General features: G+C 42.7%; 1 protein-coding gene across 3 annotated transcripts in view; it reads right to left on the bottom strand.

Moving 5' to 3' along the window:
• LOC132898136 (poly [ADP-ribose] polymerase tankyrase-2-like) overlaps window positions 1-25480 on the bottom strand; it is a 136154-nt gene that overhangs the window by 68241 nt on the left and 42433 nt on the right. For all 3 annotated transcript variants that reach the window (XM_060939549.1, XM_060939548.1, XM_060939547.1), the window contains 7 exons: window positions 22365-22443; window positions 22088-22259; window positions 20420-20496; window positions 12955-13100; window positions 12686-12851; window positions 10499-10718; window positions 10257-10366 (listed from right to left, as the gene is read on the bottom strand). In XM_060939549.1, the coding sequence (XP_060795532.1) occupies window positions 10257-10366; window positions 10499-10718; window positions 12686-12851; window positions 12955-13100; window positions 20420-20496; window positions 22088-22259; window positions 22365-22443 (970 nt within the window). The remainder of the gene's footprint in view (window positions 1-10256; window positions 10367-10498; window positions 10719-12685; window positions 12852-12954; window positions 13101-20419; window positions 20497-22087; window positions 22260-22364; window positions 22444-25480) is intronic.

Below are 25480 nucleotides of genomic sequence, written 5' to 3' on the forward strand. Positions count from 1 at the left end.
ATAAATAAATGACCAAGTATAATATTTTTGTCTCATTTGTTAAACTGGGTTCTCTCTGGGTTCCCTTTATCTACACCCAGACCTCAAATTAATATTTAGACTAAAACATCGTGTCCTAAAAACATCAGACGCCCACAAAGCTTTCATAAACGCTCAGTCTTGCTGAGTACTCTATACTCGTACACAGCTCTCGGGTTCGAGTAGACATGAGGCTGAGATAAGCACATCAGTATTAGCATGATTCACTCTGCGGGGCTTTTGGGATAATTGGTCTGTAGGCAGTAGTGTCCTGTAGCTTTCATTTCAACTTTCAAGAAGGCGCACTTCTCATAACACCTAAACCATTCTAGTAGCTACGAAATCTACTCAACATACAGTGTCTTGCGAAAGTATTCACCCCCTCGGCCTTTTTCCTGTTTTGTTTCGTTGCAGTCTGGGCTCGATGAACTGAAAATCGTCTCCATTTATTGTATCTTGATAGAAAAGTGATGAAAGTAATCTTTTGGGACGGTAAATAAAGTGTCCAGAGGACGTGTCCGGAGGAGGGCAACTAAGTACATCTTAAATGGAGGAGTGATACTACTAGCTACCAAGCTTGATTAGTTAAGCTAAATTTATTACTAGTGCTGTCAAGCGATTAAAATATTTAATCGCGATTAATGTCGCGACTGTCGTAGTTAACTCGCGATTAATCGCAATTTAATCGCACATTTTTGTCACATGAAAAACCATTGTAATTCTCTTATCAGCATAAAAAAGTGAATAGGCTTGCTCACCGTTCGAACTACAGGGGTACTCGGGGGATCCGAGATCCCCTGAAACAGACATGAGATCCCTTGAAAACATGATTTGGGAAATGTTGGGGGGGTCTCTAAAATATTGGCAAAATGATGTTTATTGACATAGCAATCGTGTGTAACAGGAAGCATTTGCATATCCGAAGTGAGCGCGCGATGGAGAGCCGCGCTCTGAGACAAGCGCAAGCACCCCCCCAAGGGAAAAAAAAGGGACCCCCCCGAAAATATCGGCATAGTTCGAACACTGGTTGTACCAATGTTTTTTTTTTTTTTTTATTGCAGAGCATAACACGTCTTGTCACAGCCACTGCAAAGTGGGTCTGGAGCCGCCGATGGGAAAACGAAACCTAAGCCGAGCACCGTGGCTCTTCGGGGGAGGGCAGAGGACTCTGGCTGTGCGGGGCGTGGCATCATGTCACAGAGCGTTAATCTTGCGATAAAAAAATTAATCGCCGTTAAAATTGAGTCAAGTTAACGCGTTAATAACGCGACATGTTTGACAGCACTATTTATTACCCATTACATATCATGAAATTAGTGATATTTATCTTTTTACACTTCAAGTGTCGCCTAGGTCGCTTCCAATTCTTGGGTTTCAGTCACGTGATTTTTCTTCACGATTTCACTTCCAGTGGTCGAGCAAAACAAAACAGCTGCCGTAGTGCAAACAACTAGTGATAACTTATCAGAGTACACTCTGAATCTAGAAGCCACTGCTCGCTTTAGATATATTCAGAAGATTGCTATGCGCAATGGAATCAACCCCTACAGTCTGGGAAAGAAGGATGTCGTCATACGATCTCGAAAACGACCCTTCAGTCGAGTTCCCCGACATCTCGAACTACCTGGTGTTGTAGACATCCTTCTACACCGCAAAACAAATGAAAGCGTGGAAGAGTATGGAGGCTTACAGCTTTTTTGTATGTGGCTGGGTAAAGGACCTCGCTATCAAGTCACTGCCGAATGAATCCTGTATTGTTTTTGCCCATGTAAGTACAGTATTTTTTTTTTTTAAAAAGCTTTTCGTTTGTGTATTTACAACGAAGCACTGCAAGTTGAAGTGTAAACAAACAGTTGGCTTGATTCTCACTTGTGTTGGCTCTTATCTCTCAGCTAAATCATTCACAAAGATCATCAGAAACCCCGTTAAAGACCTGGATCTTAGTTAAACAAGACGGACAAGTGATCACGGCGCATTGTAACTGTACGGCTGGGGAAAAATTTTGTTGTGATCTTCATGCATATGGACTTTGTGAGGAGGAAACAAAGAAACAGCTGGGGACTTTAGCACTTTGTGACTAAAAAAAAGTACCGTAAAATAACGACACACAGCAAGAAAAACACTCAGGACATAGCTGAGACGGATACAAACCTTTCACCAAGTGGTCACATGCAAACTCGAGCGTGCTTCGACTCGGCTCCCTTCGATTTCAGTGAGGGGTTCAAAAGCCGCCTTTCTCGACATCTTTTTGTGAAATCCTCTGTTCATTCACCTTTTTTTTTTTATTAGTTCATGGGAAACCCTGAAGAAACTTATCAGTTTCACAGTTTGATCGATTTGAAAAACGCAAGCGTAAGGCATTTTTCATGCGAGCAATGCACCTTCTCCGTACAAACGCTATGTCAACTGAGCTTTGGTAGACCACCAGCTAAAGTCCTGAATAACTAATGAGGCGGATGTGACGTCACGTGAAACCCAAGAATTCGTACTACTCGTAACAGCTCTGCCTTCAACTTGCTCATTCTTCCGTGCCACACTAAACTTTTTCAAACTAGTTATTTTAAATCAACTGCCTAAGGCACTCTGGAATAATCTTCCTGTTTCTTTATGCTCTTGTAGTTCTGTTAAGCAATTTAAATCTCAGCTAACTGCTGATTAGACCAGTGCTCTCAGTGTCTGATATTAATATCTTTAACACTTGGAAATCCATTTGCCTTAAGTGCTGCTCATGTCATGATATTTTAAATGACCAACGCTTGCTGTTACGGAGTATATCAATTTATATACAGTGGATATAAAAAAAAAAAGTGTACGCACCCTGTTAAAATGATTTTTTTTTTTTAACATTGGAAAAACCTATGAGACCACAATAAATAATTTCAAAACTTTTCCCACCTTTAATGTGACCTATAACCTGTACAATTCAATTGAAAGACAAAAATCTGTTAAGGGGAAAAACATAAACGTACAATAAGCTGGTTGCATAAGTGTGCACACCCTTAAAATAATACCTGTTGATTTAATTACAGCAGTCATTTTGGGTTCACACCATTAATGGAATCAGTTGAGGAAATCACTAACGCTATACTGTAGATCACGAACAGTACGCAATTGGAATATTCATCGACCTCAAGAAAGCTTTCAACACATTCAATCATGACATATTAATCAATAAACTGGAACGGTATGGGATCAGGGCGATAGTTTTGCACTGGGTGAAAAGCTATTTAAGGGACAGGAGACAGTTTGTGAAGTTGGGAGATTACACTTCCTCATGCTTGGACATTGCTTGTGGTGTCCCCCAGGGGTCAGTACTGGGTCCAAAACTGTTCATTCTCTACATAAATGATATCTGCAAAGTTTCCAAGTTATTAAAATTAGTTTTATTTGCAGATGACACAAATATTTTTTGTTCGGGGGGGGGAATTTACAGGATCTTCTGGGGATGATCACTGCAGAACTGTCTAAATTAAAGAAGTGGTTCGACAGGAACAAATTATCTTTAAACCTTAATAAAACTAAATTCTTGTTATTTGGGAATTGTAAAAGGAATACTCAAGCACTAATTGAGGTTTTTCACCCACGTGACCAAGTCATGTGATGCATCGTTAGGCTGCCATTTTGGACGTCACAGCTCGAATCAGTTTGAATGCGAGGAAGGCGACAAACGAAAAACATAAAAGAAAAAGGAGCGAGATGCAGAAAACACCTTCACTATCCAGCGACGTAGGGCATTTACAGGGCGAGCAGAGGGAGAGGTATTTGCAAAAATTGAGGTTAGCAGGCTTAGAGAACGACGTTTACCTGCTTCCACCAGGATTGTTCACTGACGTACGGAAGTACACGAAGCCCTCGTCTTTACCTGACTTCGGCCCACATGATCTGTATACCTATGTCGTTAAAAACCCATCGCCATACACAGGTATTGATCTGAAAGCGTATAAGAGTTTGGATGCCTACAAATATTTTGTGTCAGGCTGGGTAACATGCCTACATCAGCGGGTCGTCCCTGGAGCCGGTGGTCGCCATCTTATTACAGCTAAGGTTTGTTCACATTTTCATTTACTTTCGGTCCTCAGGATAAACAAAATGTTATTAAATGTCATTGAAATAACTTCTTAGTCTGTTGAGACATGGCCCGTTATAAATTTGCTGTTACCAGGCAATGACCAAGAACTGTATTATTAGGGTCGGTGTCTGTGTGGTAGCAGTGTACTAGCAGCTAGCTGTTAGCACTAGCTAATGTCAACAACATAGTAGCTAGTATGTTACTGTAGCAATGTTTACGTTCAGTCATTTGGATGACTGTTAAAACCTTTCAGTCTCAAGTTTTTCCTTTACTGGATTTACTAGTTTACTGTAATTATGATCCGGCAGCTATTTACACCGGATCCAGTGTAAATAGCTGCCGGAGCGCGCTCCGGCTTGCTCCCCCTCAAATTAAGCAGCGTGCTCCGGCTTGCTCCCGGAGCACGCTGGTTAATTTGGGGGGAGCAAGCCGGAGCACGCTCCGGAACCTCGGCCGGAGCACTCCGGGAGCAAGCCGGAGCGCGCTGCTTAATTTGAGGGGGAGCAAGCCGGAGCGCGCTCCGGCAGCTATTTACACTGGATCCGGTGTAAATAGCTGCCGGATCATAATTACAGTAAACTAGTAAATCCAGTAAAGGAAAAACTTGAGGCTGAAAGGTTTTAACAGTCATCCAAATGACTGAACGTAAACATTGCTACAGTAACATACTAGCTACTATGTTGTTGACATTAACTAGCTTGACCTTCAAAATGGCGGACACCGGGGCGTCACATGACCCTGTGACGTCAGGTGAAAAACCTCAATACATGTAGATGGGGTTGATATTGTAAGGGTACATGAAAATAAATTTCTTGGTGTAATTGTGGACGATAAAATAACATGGAAATCCCACATAAAACATGTACAAACCAAACTGTCACGGAGCATTTCAGTACTGAGTAAGGCAAAACACTTTCTGGACCACAAATCACTCCACTTTCTTTACAGCTCACTAATGGCCCTTTTCCACTACCCTTTTTCAGCTCACTTCAGCTCGCTTCAGCTCACTTCAGCCTGACACGGCTCGCATTTCGACTACCAAAAACCAGCACGACTCAGCTCGCTTCAGCCCTGCTTAGCCCCTAAAACTCGCACGGTTTTGGAGTGGGGCTGAAGCGAGCCAAAGCGAGCTGAGTGAGGTTGGGGGCGTGAGCAGACACTCCCCTGTGCACTGATTGGTGAGGAGGAGTGTCCTCACATGCCCACACACGCCCCGCGAGCGCGCTGGGATCTGTAAACACCGCAAACCCGGAAGAAGAAGAATTATGAATTACGAGAATTTCTGAAGCCTTATGCGCCTCGCCTCATCTATACGCTCTTGCCAGTATCTGTCCGCGTTGTCGGTGACAACAAGCCACAGCACCAAGACCAGCAACACTAACGACTCCATGTCCTCCATGTTTATTGTTTACTATTCGGGTCGTGAGACTACCGCTTAGAAGCTCACTGATGTCACTGTTTGCGCTGCTTAACGACATCACCTGACGTCCACCCACTTTCGCTAACTCCACCCAATGTGTCCACCCACTTCCAGCCAGTACGGTTCAGCGCGGTTGTAGTCGAAATGCAACTCCAACAGCCCCACTCAGCCCAACTCAGCACGGCACGGCTCAGCCCGACTCAGCCGCGTTTGTAGTGGAAAAGCGGCATAATATTACCATACTTAAATTACTGTGTAAAGATTTGGGGCAATACTTATAAACGTACATTACAACCACTGACTATACGGCAGAAAAGAGCCATAAGGACAATTCACAACACTGGTTATAGAGAACATACTAATCCTGTATTCTTAAAATAAAAAATACTAAAACTCACAGATCTGGTTCATTTTCAAACAGCACAAATCATGTAGAGAACAACAAACAACCTACTTCCAGTCAACATTCAAAAACTGTTTTCAGAAAGAGGGGGGATATAATTTGAGGGGGGAAATGAACTCTAAACATCTTTTCGCTCGCACAACCTTAAAAACACATTGCATCTCAGTATGTGGAGTGAAATTGTGGAACAGACTGTCGGGGAGGCTGAAGCAATGTCCAAGCATGAGTATATTCCAACAGCGGTACAAACACATGGTATTCACTAGGTACAGGGAGGAAGAAGGGTGGGACGAGCACGAGGGTTTTTTGCACATATTTTTATTTACTTTGTTTATTTTCTATTTTGTTGGTACAGGCAAATATGTTTAATTACTTATGTTCAGGAGTATGTGATTTAAAAATAACAATAAAGATAAACACACAGGAAGTAAATAGTATTATTAATTAATTGGAAAGGGGGTAGGATTAAATAAGCTAATGCTTCTTCCTACTCCTTTTCAAACATGTTAATATTGTTTCCATTGTTTTTAATTGTTTTTATTTGTTCTTTGTTTTTTTTTCTCTTCTGTTTTGTACTACTTTGACATGTTTGAAATAAAGCCTTCATTCATTCACACCTACCATCAATTGAAATGACTCTGATTAACCCCAAATAAAGTTCAGACATTTACTCAGTTGCCTCCTCCAGCAAAAGCCAGGGTTCACAGAGAGCTTACAAAGCATCAAAGGGATCTCAGTGTTGAAAGGTATCAGTCAGGAGAAGGGTGCAAAAACATTTCCACGGCATTAGATATACCATGGAGCACAGTGAAGACCATCATCAAGAAGTGGAGAAAATATGGGACAACAATGACGTTACCGACAACTGGACGTCCCTCCAAAATTGATGAAAAGACAAGACGAAAACTGGTCAGGGAGGCTGCCGAGAGGCCTACAGTAACACTGAAGGAGCTGCAGGAATTTCTGGCAAGTACTGGTTGCGTACTATGTTACACCCGCTGGCTCAAGGCAAGTGCAACATGAAGGGAGACCACAGCAAGTAGTACGTTCGATATATCGATATTTATTTAAATAATGAAAGAACATCAAAAATACATAAAATAAAAGTGTAATGTGTTAAAGTGTGAATACAAGTAAATTAACCAAACCAAAATGAAGGAGGAAGCTCCCTCTTGCCTTCTTGGGAGACCTTTTATAGGCCAAGCCCCCATTATCTGTAATCCTCCACACCTGGACCAGTCACCTATTGATTGCACCTTAAGCAACACACGGACCAGGGTGGAGCTAAAGACACCCCAAAACAGACAGGGTCGTAACAACTACATGTGACAACAATCTCCCGTATTCTCCAGATGTCTGCACTATGAGGTAGGGTCAAAGAAAAACATCCAGGCCCGGCTAAATTTTGCAAAAAAAAAAACCCCAAAAACAAAAAACCAGACCATCAACTCTCCCAAAAGCATGTGGGAAAATGTGTTCTGGTCTGATGAAACCAAGGTTGAACTTTTTGGCTGCAATTCCAAAAGGTATGTTTGGTGCAAAAACAACACTGCGCATCACCAAAAGAACCCCATCCCCACGGTGAAGCATGGTGGTGGCAGCATCATGTTTTGGGGTTGTTTTTCTTCAGCTGGAACAGGGGCTTTAGTCAAGGTGGAGGGAATTATGAACCGTTCTAAATACCAGCCAATTTTGGCCCAAAACCTTCAGGTGTCTGCTAGAAAGCTGAAGACGAAGAGGAATTTCATCTTTCAGCACGACAACGACCCCAAAAAAGTTTTGGAACGGCCCAGCCAGAGCCCAGACCTAAATCCAATTGAAAATCTGTGGGCTGGCCTGAAGAGGGCTGTGCACAAGAGACGCCCTCGCAATCTGACAGATTTGGAGCGCTTTTACAAGGAAGAGTGGGCAAATATTGCCAAGTCTAGATGTGGCAGACTGATCGACTCCGACCCAAAAAGACTGAATGCTGTAATTAAATCAAAAGCTGCTTCAATAAAGTATTAGGCCCAATCCCAATTCTAATTTCTACCCCTACCCCTCCGCCTTCCCCTTGGCCCTTCCCCTTGAAACTGAGCTACAAGGGATAGGGCTTGAAATTCAACCCTTACGTACTGGGATAGCCCTTCAACGATCGCATACGTCATCGCGTACCTCTGTCAGCGTTTACGTTAGCAAAACGCGACCAAATGCGTCATTGGCTGCGACCAGCCGCTACAGTCAGAGCCAGAACCAGAAATCTCTGCTGGCAGAGTGTGATTTGTTAACTAACACCACTGAATGGGATCTCTTTGGCGCTTCGTGCACCACATCCGACAGAATGAGGTGTCAGAACACTCATGTAAACAATAAAAGCGAGAATAATAGAACAAAACGTACGCAGTAAAGCAACCGAAAACAATACTCACTCCCAAAGCTTTTTAGCAGCAGCTTGGATTTCAGAAATCGCTGCTCATTCTCAGCTCGAAAGCGAATTAAGCGGCGTGTTTCCTCTGGATAACAACTTAAAACACGTAAATAATGGAGAAATACATTTATGACAATCTTTCGCCGCGGGAACCGCCATCTTTCTGAAATCCGCATGAAATCTCGCTGAAATCCGCATGGCATTGTGGGAAATCACTCAAACCCCTTCGTTCGGAGTCAGCTCCAGGAAAATCTCCGTTTGGAGGGGTACAGAAGCCCTACCCCTTCCCCTACCCCTCCGCGTTAACTGGGATTGGGATACCCCTACCCCTTCACGTGAACGCGCAAAATGGAGGGGAAGGGCCAAGGGGTTGGTCCAAGGGGTGAAATGGGATTCGGCCTTAGTCTAAGGGTGCGCACACTTATGCAACCAGCTTATTGTATATTTTTTATTTTTCCCCCCTAACAGATTGATTGGTTTGTTTTTCAATTGAACTGTACAGGTTATAGGTCATATTAAAAGGTGGGGAAAGTTTTGAAATTATTTATCGTGGTCTTTTTTTTTTTTGTAACATCAGAAAAAACGATCATTTTAACGGGGTGTGTACACTTTTTATATCCACTGTATATACCCCCCCCACACACAAAATAGGTTTAATAGCTGCTTTTAGGTATTAAGAATTGAAATTTCAATTTTATATTTTGAAGTGGTATCCACAAGCCTGTTTTACGTTATGATTACACCCTGTCGATGTTCTTGTTGTCATGGATTTAATGTACGAGCTTGTGGATATGATTTAATAAGTTTTTTTTTTCACGGTCTGGGTTTCCACCAAATCCTGTGCTCTGGCTGGCGAGCGGGTCCGTATCCTATGGTACGGACCCCAGTTACGGACCTCTGGCGACTCGCTTGTTCACAACAACAAACATAGTAGCATTTTTTGTCAACATTTATCTTCTTTTTTAAATAAGATTTATTTATAAGATTATCAAAAAATTTATAAAGTTTTGCCAGCATTTCTCAGGAGAATAGCATTAATTTTACAGCATGGATAGCGATAACGACAGTCTTCACAGCGAAAGCGAGTTTTACTACCCTGAGGAAGACGAAATAAAAGAAAACATTTCAGGAGAAAGCTAAAAACCTCTAACCTGGTAACGCCGAGCAAAAACATGGCTGAATCCTGAATGACTCCTATTTGTATAAATAGGGGACTACATAGGCGGCAAAATGTAGTTTTTGTCCTGCCATGGAAGTGCACTTGTATACCGAGGAGGAAGCAATTTGCATTACAGCCGTGAATGAGGATTCAAAATGGCGGCTCGGTTTTCCCTTTCGGGCGCTCTCGTTTTCTGTTAGAATTTGGTAAGGAAAAAAAATAAAGTATATTATTTACCAGCTTAAGGTCGGTCCGTATGGTGAAATACCGTGACCTCGGCCTTGAATACTGACCTCGGCCCAGAGGGCCTTGCTCAGTACTTTCAAGACCTCGATCACGGTATTTCACCATACGGACCTCCCAAAGTCATATTAATGTAGTTATTTTAGATTTCTATATAGGGCACACTTTAACTGGGGTCCAGCTCTGTTGTGAGACCTGCACCATATATATATATATATATATATATATATATATATATATATATATATATATATATATATATATATATATATTTTTTTTTATTGTATTTCGTATATTTTGTTACATTTTAAAAATTTTATTTAGTTTTAAGTGAAAGTTTAATAAACAAAAGTCTAGACTATTTCTAAATGTGGGAAGGGGGCATGGTTTCCAAGAGGTTAGTTAATAAGAGAGAGTTCAAAACCCCTCCGCTACCCTCAAATTGTTTGTGCAGAAAATGTGTAAAATTTGGCATGTCTGTGATAATAATAATAGTCATGGCCTACAGGCAGCAGCCTTAATGTGTACGAGACTCACCCCATAGGAAGCAGCGTTATGTAAAGGAATGAGACCTCCTTTGTCCTGTGAATTGACCTCTGCGCCATGCTGCAGCAAATACTCCGCCACCTCCAGGTTATTATAACCAGCTATCAAACAACAAAACTAAATGTCAACTGTAACTAAATAAAAAGTTAAGTCAGTCAAGTTAGACCAGCTAGTAAGGAAGGTATGGTGTGTAAGTAAGTGCGGGTGTGTAAAACCCCGCCGTGTGCGCTAACCTGCCAGATGGAGTGGTGTAGAGTGGCGTCCCTGTGTGTCCCTGCAGTTAACATTCCCGAGACTGCAGAGTTTTTTCACGCGGGTCAGACAGCCTTTCTTCGCAGCCTCCAGCAGCGCTGCGTCTCCCCTCAGTAGGTCCTGGATGTCCGTGTCCCCCTCCTTCACCAGGTCCAGAGGTGTGTTCCCGTCACGATTCTTCTTGCTGGGATCTGCGCCATGCTGGTGGAGGTGGGATTCAACAGCATTCAGAGTTTGAATGTGAAAATACCAATATAGTAAATACCATTTAAAAAAAAAAACCCCAGACCTCAACACGCGTGTAACACCACTGGGCCTCATTTAAAAAGTTGCGTGTAAATGTTTTCAGAGGCAAACTGAAGTAAATATTCCTACCGGACTTACAAAAGGACATGCTCACACGCCTTTGTTGACAAAATCCAAATCATCGGGAAACCACCAAGCACATTCACAGCACAGGTGATTTATATTTATTGGCACCCACAAAACTCCATAAAAAGCAAAGCTCACCAAGAGCTAAAGACAACAAAATAATGACTAAAAACGGTAGACACAGAGCCTCCTACAGTATTTATTTAAAAAAAAAAAAAAAAAAAAAAAAAAAAAAGTACGCACCCTGTTAAAATTATTTTAACATCAGAAAATCCTATGAGACCACAATAAATAATTTCAAAACTTTTCCCACCTTTAATGTGGCCTATAACCTGTACAATTCAACTGAAAAACAAACAAATCTGTTACTGGGAAAAACAAATAATAAAAAACGTACAATAAGCTGGTTGCATAAGTGTGCACACCCTTGAAGCACCTTTTGATTTAATTACAGCATTCAGTCTTTTTGGGTCGGAGTCGATCAGCCTGCCACGTCTAGACTTGGCAATATTTGCCCACTCTTCCTTGCAAAAGCGCTCCAAATCTGTCAGATTGCGAGGGCGTCTCTTGTACACAGCCCTCTTCAGGTCACCCCACAGATTTTCAATTGGATTTAGGTCTGGGATCTGGCTGGGCCGTTCCAAAACTTTTTTGGGGTTGTTGTCATGCTGAAAGATGAAATTCCTCTTCGTCTTCAGCTTTCTAGCAGACACCTGAAGGTTTTTTGCCAAAATTGACTGGTATTTAGAACGGTTCATAATTCCCTCCACCTTGACTAAAGCCCCTGTTCCAGCTGAAGAAAAACGACCCCAAAACATGATGCTGCCACCACCATGCTTCACCGTGGGGATGAGGTTCTTTTGGTGATGCGCAGTGTTGTTTTTGCACCAAACATACCTTTTGGAATTGTGGCTAAAAAGTTCAACCTTGGTTTCATTGGACCATAACACATTTTCCCACATGCTTTTGGGAGAGCTGATGTACGTTTATTTATTTATTTATTGCAAGGGGAAGCCATTGCCTAATGGTTAGAGAAACAGCTTTGGGACCAAAAGGTTGCTGGTTCGATTCCCCAGACTAGCAGGATTGGCTTAAGTGCCCTTGAGCAAGGCACCTAACCCCCAACCGCTCCAGCAAGAGTGGTGGCGTACCTTGTGTCTGATTAGCCAAAGAAAAACTGATGTGATTATCAGTTCGGGCATTGAACCTGACCAACTGAACTGACCTGAAACTGATTGCAAAATTTAGCTGGGCCTGGATGTTTTTCTTTGACCCTACCTCATAGTAGCGTTATTGCGTTCTCGGTTGGTTCAGCAACACGCTCCGTCATTTTGGTTTTCTCTACTCACGGTATACGAGCTGATATTCTAGTAGTACAGTAACCAATCAGAGCACGCGATTGCTCACATCCAGGGAATGTGGACTGAATAATACATCCTGGATATTCCAGTAATGCAGCTCAGCCAGTGCAGCGCATCAGCTACCAAAGACTTGGGGAATAATCAGCTATAAAAGCTACTTAAAACTTCTATCCATGTGTATAAATTTGCAGTGAACCATGGTTCGAAGCCTCACACCTTGGTGAATCTCCGACAGAAACTCCGCTCTTACGGCACATGAACCATTTCCAAGCTAACTGGATTTTCACAAACTTCTTGTGTACGAAGAAATCCTTCATATCCTACTTGATAAATGAGGCCCAATTTTGGATTTCAATACATTTTTATAACTATTTAATATATCAACTGCAACCACATCACGCGTTTTTAATAGATTCTGTGTAACCAAGTTCCTACCTGAAGCAGCAGTTTGCAGATCTCGTACTTGCCCTTTGCAGCAGCCTCGTGCAACGGCGTAAACTTCCACAGGTCAGCTACGTTAATCACAGCACCATGTATCACCAGCAGCTCCGCCACCTCGTAGTGGCCATATGAGCATGCGTTATGTAATGGAACCAGACCCCTAAGGCAAGATTAAACCAAACACATACCACTTGTAAAATCAGGGTCTTCCTAGATGGCAAACAAGCAAATGGTCATAGGAATGTCGTGAAAGGAGTTTGCACCCTTTATCTTTAGCGTGTACATCAGCACCATGCTGCAGCAGGTACTCCACCACGGCCACGCGGTTGTAGCCAGCTGCAAAGTGGAGCGGCGTGGACTGACGGCCCTCTGCGTCCCTGCAATTCACATTCTGTAGTGTGCACAGCTTCTGCAACAACACACAAGATCAACTGTGAGCTGCTGCCTACTTGTGTTCCTCCCCCCCGCTTAGACCAGAACACAAGCAATCGAAGGAATACAGGGTGTCTACAGGTTTGTCCAAGTTAAATTTAAGACTTTTCCATACCATGTTCCAAAAAAAATTAAGACCACACCTAAAGTCACGCAAAAACATACTCTTTTGAAAAAAAAAAAACTATACAATTTAATGTAACTTAAGGCCTCTGCATGCTCTTGCGACAAGGCTTTCGCAGATAGCTTTTCGCAGACAGTTGTAATTTATCGTTGAGCGGGGAGTATAGGCGTGCGCAATGTTATTCACCGCCACAACGCAAGGGGGCGCGAAGTCGCGAAATCGCTAGGAGTAGTTGGTGGGTGTGGTTAGTGGAGTGTTTATCCTCCGGTTACTTATAATGACTAGAACTGGAGTCGTATAGATGTACGTACTTCCTCACTTCCTCGATCAACCGCTCTTCGTGCTGCTCCATCTTCGCTCGTGTTTTTAAAAATGCCGGTCGTGAAAACAAACCAAACCGGGAAAGTAGGGAAGCGGAAGTGCGTGTACAGCGGATGTAGAGTGGACCAATCAGGGCCCTCTTGTCTGCGACGCTGTCTGCGAGGCTTCTGCGGTGGTCACAATTTTTGGGAGGTGCACGCAGAGCGTCTGCGAAGGTGGGGGGGCTACGCAGACGCTGTCTGCGACGCTATCTGCGAGGACTGGGTTGTCAGCATAAATTGGCCTTTATTGTTCTTGTAAACCAGAACACACTATTCTAGTAGAAGTACTTCATTTCTTTTCCTTGACAGGCATTCACACACTCAGAACACAATATAAGGATCGGATAAACTTGTAACTATGTGACAATCAGAATGCAGTCACAGCGTTTGAATCCAATGTAACACTCCGTGCGTTTACATGCACATCCAAATCGAGCTACTGTCGGTAATCGAGCTAAGGGTCCCAGCAGGGGTGCCAGAGAAATCCAATCCTACATGCACACAAAGAAATCGAGCTATTGTGTGAGGTACATTGTGCACCCGAGCCACAGGTGGCGCTACACGCCCCATCGTGTTGGTACACTTCCGGTTGTCGTCATGAAGAAGAGCTATTCAAGAGTATAAACAAAGTTATCAGTTCCGTGTTCACAAGAAGAATGACGACGAGGACAGCAACATCGAGAGAGAGAAGATGGACAACAACGAAGCAGCTCAGCACTTGCTGAACATTCTGTACACCATCGCGTTGTCATGCCGACCAAGGCTGTTGTGTTTCCCGCTTGTGGTCTTGTCACTCCCGGAAGGGGCAGTGCTGAAGTAAGTAGCTCGACTACGTAGCTTGATAGGGTTTACATGCACTAAGTAGCTCGGCTACAATCGCATAATCTAGGTCGCATAGCTCGATTACAGGAAATCCAGTTTGGTTCAATTTCAGCCGAGCTAAGGTGTTTCCATGGCATTTAGAACTTCGATTTCAGTCGAGCTACGGCAGAAATTCGATTTTCTCTATGTGCATGTAAACGCACTGACTGAAAATGTGAATGGAGTCTCACACACAGAATCCAATGCAAGAGTTTTTTAAAATTATTATTTTCTCTGCTTGGGGAGTCACATTGTAAGCAGAATTGTTCAATTCCATCTTTGGTCAAACAACAATGCAGAAAACAACAGTTACGCAATGTGAATGCACAGACACCTGAAATTTCGGCTCACTCACTTGAAAGGTCTGCTCACTTGCACTTCTTAAAACACTTGGAACGATACCCACACACAAACAATACTATTCTCTCACATGCATGCAATAGAATATATTCTCTCTCTCTCTCTCACACACACACACACACACAATATTCTCTTACATCTCGCAGATCTATCCTCTTCTCCACGACCGTTAGTGGTGGCAGCGCTGAAGTCGGATATTTGAGGCTGATGCTCGCGGCCTTTAGCAAAAGCAACGTGCTCTTCATACGAGAGTCCACCGCTCTTATCCCCATTGTGCCCAACTTAAAAGTCTTACAGCATGCTACACAGTATGCCTCGTTGGCATCTTTGGGTACAGCTTTCAGCCACCACGAGTATTTTGCATCTTGCAGCCAGTTATCATTAAATTTACATTTACCCATTGTGTCTCGGACTACCCTCCATCAACAGATCAGGCACTGAGTGGTTGTCAAGCACACGTGTGTCTAGCAACCGGTGGATTCGGAGCCTGCGCGGTATAATTGTGAGCATCAAAAACGATTAAACTTTTTCCCCATCCAAAGTGTACCACATTTTAACGATATGACTGAGTAAAATCTCCATAAATTTAAGATTGAAAATTTAAGACCACAGGGTTTGAAATTTAAGACAACTTAAGACTTTTTAATGGCCTTATTTTAGGAAAATTAAATTTAAGACTTAAGGACCCGCGGCCACCCTGGGAATAGGACACTTATCATGAATGTTGACTTCAACAAATAATTAACCCTGAAACAAGTAAGTAAAGAGCAGTGTGTCTCCCCAGGGATTTCAAATAGCATCCTGGTAAATGGTCATTTTGAAATAGCACCAAAATCCATGCTGTGTGTTTCATAAATGCATTCAGTCAGTAAAACAGGAAGTTGATGTGCGACAGACCTGAAAATGGTACACATGATATAGAACCCCAAGCTGAAGCTCGGTACCAAATATCAAACAGATGCGATTTGTAGCTGCTGAGAAAAATGCTACAAAAATTTTGGAAATCCACGCTATACGTTTTGTAAATACATTCAGTCGGTAAACAGGAAGTTGATGTGGAACAGACCTGAAAATGGTACACATGGTAGAGAACCCCAAGCTGAAGCTCGGTACCAAATATCAAGCAGATGTGATTTGTAGCTGCTGAGAAGAGTGCTTTGAAAATTTTGGAAATCCACGCTATACGTTTCATAAATCCATTCAGTTGATAAACAGGAAGTCGATGTGCAACAGACCTGAAAACGGTAAACACGGTATAGAACCCCAAGCTGAAGTTTGGTACCAAGTGGTTATGATTTGTGGTTGCTGAGAAAAAGGAACATTTTGGACGGACGGAGATACGGACAGACCGAGGTACTTCGGAGCGGGGGTACAAATAATGATAGATAACATTATTTCCTGCTGCAAACAAATTCCTTCTCAGCAAGCACATTCCACTGAAAATGTCAGAGGACGTTTATTCAAAGTAGAATGCTAAAAATAAACTTGCACATTTGGAAAAGGGCGAGACCAATAACAGACTTATGGCATTAATAATGACATAAAAAAAAGGTATGATTTCCAATAACCGATATTATTGGCCGATACACGGGATGCCCGACTCTGCTTGGGTTAGCCGATTGTTGTGATTTGTGCTGGTCCAAATACGTGCGTTGCCAACAATGGAGTTGCAGTGGACAAACTATGCAATGACGACACTCAACATGGTTACAGTATCAATCTTCTGTCTCGCAGTTTCTTTTTTAATTACACTGCAACCCCGCAATAACGTACTCTTGCTACAAACTTTCACATATTACAAACTATGTTCATGTCCCCTGCCTTTAATGACAAGCAGTCCCCCCCCCCCCCCCCCCCCCAAAAAAAAACAAAAAAAACCCACCACCACTGCGTCACGTCCACATGCCATTAGGACCAATTACAGTACTATGCACCTGTTCCAGATTAGAGTGCAATCACAGCGCACGCTTATAACGATTCTCTAAACCAGTGTTTCTCAACCTTTTTTCAGTCACAGCACCCTTCAGAAGTACATAAATTCTCAAGGCACCCCCATATAAAATATACGCAGTCACGCTGACCATACGCTGACCCTGGCAGTGACGTTGTGACATGGGAAAGGGGGCCATGAGAGAAATTTTGATGATGCATGAGGCGGAAATGATCTGCATTAGTGTAACTATTGTTTTTTGGAATTTTAATTCATTTTATTTATTTCAATGTTAGAATACATAATTTTTTTGACGGCACCCTTAATGAAGCCAGACGGCACCCCGGTTGAGAAAGGCTGCTCTAAACACACAGACTTGGCAAAGTATACACACTGTACCAAGTGTCTCGCATTACCCAAGCCTTATATCAGTGTACCACCTTTCTGTTTTGGACTTTGTTTTGTGTATTTGGACTCTGCCTTTCGTCTTTGCAGGGCTCTATGTTAACTTTGAGACATGGTTGCCCATTCGGGCAACCATTTGTAGAAATCTGGTTGCCCGAACTCAGAAAATGGTTACCCAAATATTACATATTTTTTTTTAATTTATTATTCAACCTTCTCAGACGCTGTCTGCATCAACAAGCACTGACACTAGCGCCCCGTGCGAGTAATGCGGTAATTAGTCATGTAGTGAAGGACATACCAATAGACAGTCCCCCCAGGATTTCACGGGCCTTTTTTGTGATTGTTGCTGGCTAAAATGTCTGATGTTGCGGGGGTTTTTCCAAAAAATTGCAATGAAAGTTGCGATGTTTTTTAGGTTTTTGTTGCGATTACATTGCGGGAGGAAGTGAAAGTTGTGAGAAATTGTTGCGATTTTCTCTTTTTGTGATTAAAATTGAGTGACGTTAAATATTAAGTTATTATTGATTAAAAAAAACAAAAACACTGAGAAATGGTCCTATAAACAACTTTACCAATATAAAAGAAGATTACCAGGACTACAAAAATGCAGAAAAATAGGCTTTACTTATCCAAATGCACCTGTTGGTTCAAAAGTTAAAGTGCAGAGAACCTCACAGCACAACATGAAGTTCCCTTAAAATATAATATAAATGCCTCAGCTTTCATGTAAGGGAAAAAAACAAAACAAAACTTAATACTAGTACTGTGTGCAGGCAGTCTCTCCTGAAGACTAAATTAAACAATAATTATAAAACTAATAAAATAAATGGCTCAGGCTTCATAGAAGAAAAAACAAACAATTTGAACAGAATCTCACAGTATGATGCTGAAGCTGCCTAAACAATGGAAAATAAAATACCATTTTGGCAAAAATGTTGGCATCCATTAATTTCTTGTATTAAGTAAAAAAAAAATTAATGTAAAGTGCACACAGTCCTTCACTGTAAACATAACACACTTTCAGTAACAGAATTTAAGCCGACATAAACACTGACTCGCACATCATGCAGTGTTGCCAGATACTGCTGACGTTTTCCAGTCCAAAATATGTTCAAAACCCGCCAAAATGCACTTAAAACCGCCGAATCTGGCAACACTGCGCACATGCTGCTTCTCTTGAACATATACACGGAAGTAAGGCGGAAGGTAGTTTGTCGACGTCACCTCAAGACGACGCCAACGATTGGTCAAATTTGCGGGAAAGTTGCGGTGATTGGATATAATTGCAACACCGCCCTGAATTCGCGGGGATTGGTTGAATTTGCGTTGAAGTTGCAAATCGCAACATCGCGAAATCCTGGAGGGTCTGAATAGAACACTGAATATGCACTACGCGATATTAGCAATGGGAAACTGCATTGCGAGCCTGCGATGTGCAAATATGAATTCCGCTAGTTATTGAACATCCCGTAATGATAACATGGACGCGGTCTTTCCGAGTCAAACAATCGCAAATCGTGATGGAATTTCATCATAATATGAATGAATAAACATCATTTTTCACGCAAGTTGACATATTTGGGTAGTTGCCCGATCAGGCAAGCATTTGTGAGAGCCTGGTTGTCCGAATCTATTGAATGGTTGCCCCAGGCAATCGGGCTACTGTTAATGTCGAGCCCTGCTTTGCCTTCGCCATTCTGTCTGTGCCTCGTGTGACCATTACCCGTTTCACAACTCTGTCTTGCGTTTTATTTTCTTTTTTTAAAAACTGTTTGCCTGTCTGTTTGTAAATAAACGCTCTTCCTGCAATTACATCAGTCATTTGCCTGCTTACATGACACACTGAGGCTACGTTTACACTAGACCGTGTCTGTCTCGTTTTCTTCGCGGATGCACTGTCCGTTTACATTAACCCCCCTGAAAAAGCGGGGAAATGGGAATCCGCCAGCGTCCACGTATTCAATCTAGATCGTATCAGCTCCGGTGCTGTGTAAACATTGAGAATACACGAATACGCTGTGCTGAGCTCTAGCTGGCGTCTCATTGGACAACGTCACTGTGACATCCACCTTCCTGATTCGCTGGCGTTGGTCATGTGACGCGACTGCTGAAAAACGGCGCAGACTTCCGCCTTGTATCACCTTTCATTAAAGAGTATAAAAGTATGAAAATACTGCAAATACTGATGCAAATACTGCCCATTGTGTAGTTATGATTGTCTTTAGGCTTGCCATCCTTCCACTTGCAAGTAATAAGTGATATGCGCTGGGATCTCACACACAGCGGCTCAGTCCAGAATCGTGGCTTGTTCACTTCACTCGCGCGCTCTGTGAGCTGCGCAGGGCCGGAGTGCACACCCTCCAGAGGGCACTCGCTGTTCAGGGCGGAGTGATTTGGAGCGCAGGATGCCTGCGGAGCCGAGCGTATCCGCGTATTGGTGTTGCTGTGTGCACGGCTAACGGTTTTAGTGTAAACGCGAATCGTTTTAAGAACGTTAATCTGATGATCCGCTGATTCGACGTAATGTAAACGTAGCCTGAGCCACGCACTCCTCTTCCCACCAGAGACAAAACAATAAGTAATCAAGCCTGCAGTCAAGGTAACAATAAATACATGTTAACGCTATGAAACAAAGGCTTAACGAGCCTCGTTTAGGTGTCGATCACTAACAATTATCGAGAACGGTGATCAAAAGGATCGAGAAAAAGGATGAAATGACTGCTGATACCGCTGAACTTAACACCTAGTTAAAGCGTACCGGCAGCATTATTATAACCCCCGCTTCGCGACAGAAATGACATCTGCACTTTGCAACACATGAATGATCCTAAGAGGGAAGACTTCGAAAACTGCGACAGTGACCGGGAAGGAGAAATTCGTGATAAGGCTAAAACTTCGCATATAACGTGAGTGATGTGATGCGTAAGTGGGTCCATTTCAGTATTACGGACTTTTTGGACGTCCCTCAAGGAGTTCGTTATAGCGGGGTTGCAGGGTAAATGAGAATTTACTGGCCGTTACAAACGCTGATACCAATTTATTGACATTTAGCTGGTTTTTCAGTCGGGCCCTAATATAGACACGCTTGCCAGGACTGTTGGATAATTATGATGTATAATTGAGGGATGTGATGTGTAGAGCCTACTGTATTCCTATCTAAGCAGTGAACACAAGCTGACTGTTGATGGACAGTCGCTGATCATGGAAGAGGTGTTTAGTGGAGTAAACAATCAATCAATCACTCCATTTACCTTTACAGTCTCCAGGTCCCCTGACTTGGAGGCCTCCAGGAGCTGCCTGTCTGTGTCCAAATTCCCTGCCAGCACTCCTAGTGGAGAAAAGATAAGCTGTTCACACAAAACAGCAATACCAGCACCTCAGTGCTCCAAAAACCTCAACGAAAAGATACAGAAGGAAGAATTTTAATCCAAACTTTTTTGCTGTATTTACTGTCCATATGCACTTATGGGTGGCATGGTGGTGTAGTGGTTAGTGCTGTCGCCTCACAGCAAGAAGGTCCGGGTACGAGCCCCGTGGCCGGCGAGGGCCTTTCTGTGTGGAGTTTGCATGTTCTCCCCGTGTCCGCGTGGGTTTCCTCCAGGTGCTCCGGTTTCCCCCACAGTCCAAAGACATGCAGGTTAGGTTAACTGGTGACTCTAAATTGACCGTAAGTGTGAATGTGAGTGTGAATGGTTGTCTGTGTCTATTGCCGCTTTTCCACTACCAACGCGGCTGAGTCGGGCTGATGCCGTGCTGAGTCAAGCTGAGCGGGGCTGTTGGAGTTGCATTTCGACTACAACCGCGCTGAACCGTGCTGGCTGGAAGTGGGTGAACACATTGGGTGGAGTTAGCGAAAGTGGGTGGACGTCACGTGATGTCGTTAGGCGGCGAAAACAGTGACATCAGTGACCTTTTAAGCGGTAGTCTCACGACCCGGATAGTAAACAATAAACATGGAGGACATGGAGTCGTTAGTGTTGCTGAGTGACCCTGAAAGGTCAAACTCAAGGTCACGGATTTTCAGAGGGCTGTAACTTGAAAAACGGTTGATGGTAGACAGATGTTTACCATTACCAACTTACAGGAAGTGCCATATGGGCTTTCACTTGGCACCATGACCTTTGACCTTGAATGACTTTGAAATGTCAAACTCATGGATTTTCATAGGACTATAACCGGACAGCTGATGATTGAGAAATATTAAGATCTTTTTTTTTTTTTTTATTAAAATCTGAGATACATGAAAAGCATTATGTATAAAATGCTTTTAACGTATCCCTGATTTTTGACGATTTCAAACTTCAACAAAGCGGCTATAAAGGTCATCTTAACATGCAGATTTATGACTGTACAGAACTTTAAGGGGAAGCCATGGCCAAACGGTTAGAGAAACAGCTTTAGGACCAAAAGGTCGCTGGTTTGATTCCCTGAACCAGCAGGACTGGCTCAAGTACCCTTGAGCAAGGCGCCTAACCCCCAACTGCTCCGGTGAAAGTGGTGGCGTACCTGGTGTCCGATTAGCCAAAGAAAAACTGATGTGATCATCAGTTCGGGCAAGAACCCAGCCATAACTAACAAAGAACTTTAGCTTGAAAGACCATGAGATATGAATTATTGCAGAATTATTGTAACAGCCACCAGCAGGGCTGTGTGCAGAAATAATTTTGCAAAAATTCAAACATTATCGCAAGAAATTGTTTGCGAAAAGGATGTCGAGATACAAGAAAATACAGGAGGTACTGAGAACACGCGCTACATTTTTTTGGACTCCTCAAAGTGCTCTTAAAAATAAGGAGTGCACCTTTTTTTTTTTTTTAAAAGAAAGAATGAAAGAAATCTAGCACGGAATATGCCGTCAGAAGAGAGAGTTCACAACAAGAGTTAAAATGTAGTATAAAGCTGCTGATCAGCTCGCTCACCCTGCAGTATGTCCTGGATGGAGTCGTTGGAGAGCTGGGAGGGCGTGAACCCCTGCAGCGAGGTGATGAGTGGGTCCGAGCCGGCGCTCATTAGCAGCCTGCAGCTCTGCAGATGTCCGCACTGAGCGGCCCTGTGCAGTGGCGTCTGCCCCTGACTGTCCACTGCGTTGACCTGAACACAAACAGGAACATGCTCTCGGAGCTCAGCATTCTCACTCGGAAATCTGTTTTATAGAAAACGGTGAAGTGTGTGAGTGGAGTTGATAACTGTCCTTACTTTGGCTTCATGCTTCACTAATATTTCGATGATGTCATTGTGGGACTTTTCAGCAGCGAGATGCAGCGGCGTCAGGAGGCTGCAAAAGTAGTAGTAGTAGTAGTGTTAGAGGCAGATGGGTATTATAGAAGGTGCAATTTTTCACTCGGCGAGATAACAGACTCCAACTGAACAACAGTCAAAAGAAACATCTAGCATTTCTTTTCCAATCAGATCCTCATTTTATTCTGGGAATGTTTTGCTCTCTAGAAGGTGCTGCGAATCATCCAGTGGGAGGTGGGGGAGGTGTTATTTCTTTGTTCTGCTAATTGTACAACCCCGATTCCAAAAAAAGTTGGGACAAAGTACAAATTGTAAATAAAAACAAAATGCGATGATGTGGAAGTTTCAAAATTCCATATTTTATTCAGAATAGAACATAGATGACATATCAAATGTTTAAACTGAGAAAATGTATCATTTAAAGAGAAAAATTAGGTGATTTTAAATTTCATGACAACAACACATCTCAAAAAAGTTGGGACAAGGCCATGTTTACCACTGTGAGACATCCCCTTTTCTCTTTACAACAGTCTGTAAACGTCTGGGGACTGAGGAGGCAAGTTGCTCAAGTTTAGGGATAGGAATGTTAACCCATTCTTGTCTAATGTAGGATTCTAGTTGCTCAACTGTCTTAGGTCTTTTTTGTCGTATCTTCCGTTTTATGATGCGCCAAATGTTTTCTATGGGTGAAAGATCTGGACTGCAGGCTGGCCAGTTCAGTACCCGGACCCTTCTTCTACGCAGCCATGATGCTGTAATTGATGCAGTATGTGGTTTGGCATTGTCATGTTGGAAAATGCAAGGTCTTCCCTGAAAGAGACGTCGTCTGGATGGGAGCATATGTTGCTCTAGAACCTGGATATACCTTTCAGCATTGATGGTGTCTTTCCAGATGTGTAAGCTGCCCATGCCACATGCGCTAATGCAACCCCATACCATCAGAGATGCAGGCTTCTGAACTGAGCGCTGATAACAACTTGCGTCGTCCTTCTCCTCTTTAGTCCGAATGACACGGCGTCCCTGATTTCCATAAAGAACTTCAAATTTTGATTCGTCTGACCACAGAACAGTTTTCCACTTTGCCACGGTCCATTTTAAATGAGCCTTGGCCCAGAGAAGACGTCTGCGCTTCTGGATCATGTTTAGATACGGCTTCTTCTTTGAACTATAGAATTTTAGCTGGCAACGGCAGATGGCACGGTGAATTGTGTTCACAGATAATGTTCTCTGGAAATATTCCTGAGCCCATTTTGTGATTTCCAATACAGAAGCATGCCTGTATGTGATGCAGTGCCGTCTAAGGGCCCGAAGATCACGGGCACCCAGTATGGTTTTCCGGCCTTGACCCTTACGCACAGAGATTCTTCCAGATTCTCTGAATCTTTTGATGATATTATGCACTGTAGATGATGATATGTTCAAACTCTTTGCAATTTTACACTGTCGAACTCCTTTCTGATATTGCTCCACTATTTGTCGGCGCAGAATTAGGGGGATTGGTGATCCTCTTCCCATCTTTACTTCTGAGAGCCGCTGCCACTCCAAGATGCTCTTTTTATACCCAGTCATGTTAATGACCTATTGCCAATTGACCTAATGAGTTGCAATTTGGTCCTCCAGCTGTTCCTTTTTTGTACCTTTAACTTTTCCAGCCTCTTATTGCCCCTGTCCCAACTTTTTTGAGATGTGTTGCTGTCATGAAATTTCAAATGAGCCAATATTTGGCATGAAATTTCAAAATGTCTCAATTTCGACATCTGATATGTTGTCTATGTTCTATTGTGAATACAATATCAGTTTTTGAGATTTGTAAATTATTGCATTCCATTTTTATTTACAATTTGTACTTTGTCCCAACTTTTTTTGGAATCGGGGTTGTAATAAACCAGTTTGTTACTCCAATATTTACGAGAAGGTACGATGGCACGAACGCAACACTGAAAATCACATCTACATCATCAGAGTAGCTCTGATCAGACAGCTATGTATAATTTAAATGATTCCATCCACATTCACTAGAGATGAGCAATCGCGTGCTCCGATTGGCTATTCTACTACTAGGCTACGTATATCAACTCATATACCGTGAGTAGAGAGAAACAAAATGGCGGAGCGTGTTGCTGAACCAACCAAGGACGAAGTAAAAACTCGACTCGAAAACAAAACGCCAAAAATTATCAAGTACTTAAAAGAGAAAGAAATAGCTAAAATAATATAGGACCCCCCCCCAAAAGCTCCTAATCCACACTCCCGCCCAGTCGGTGGCGGTAATGCATCCAAGTTGGTTTGCCAACCACCAAAAAAAACCTTCAAGGAGAAGAAAACACCCAAAAATAAATAAATAAATAAAGCAACAAAATCTTTATTTTTCAAGAATTATCGCATTTTTCACAAATTGCTCCAGTGAAATGAACGTTTTGTTTACGTTCTAAGCAGAAATGATTGTCGGACATTTTTTTTTTTAAAATAAAGTTATTTGTCGAATTCGCAAAAAATAAAAATCTCCCGTTTCTCAAAATCCAGTGACTGTGGATAGAATAAAACAGTTAGTCCACTCACTCAATCTCGTCGTACATTGCTTATAGCCAACTCGGTGCTACGCGTCTCATCGGCTATCAGCTCATGTACGACAAGATTTCGTGGAATAACTTAATGATAAATGTTTCAGCAATAAACTTTACTATTTATCCTATTAGAAAAAGGCTTCAGGCTAAGGGCCTCTGCATGCTCTTGTGACAAGGCTTTCGCAGATAGCTTTTCGCAGACAGTTGTAATTTATCGTTGAGCGGGGAGTAATAGGCGTGCGCGATGTTATTCACCGCCGCAACGCAAGGGGGCGCGAAGTCGCGAAATCGCTAGGAGTAGTTGGTGGGTGTGGTTAGTGGAGTGTTTATCCTCCGGTTACTTATAATGACTAGAACTGGAGTCGTATAGATGTACGTACTTCCTCGATCAACCGCTCTTCGTGCTGCTCCATCTTCGCTCGTGTTTTTAAAAATGGCGGTCGTGAAAACAAAACAAACCGGGAAAGAAGGGAAGCGGAAGTGCGTGTACAGCGGATGTAGAGTGGACCA

This window comes from Neoarius graeffei, chromosome 14 (assembly GCF_027579695.1).
Source record: "Neoarius graeffei isolate fNeoGra1 chromosome 14, fNeoGra1.pri, whole genome shotgun sequence".
NCBI lineage: Eukaryota > Metazoa > Chordata > Actinopteri > Siluriformes > Ariidae > Neoarius > Neoarius graeffei.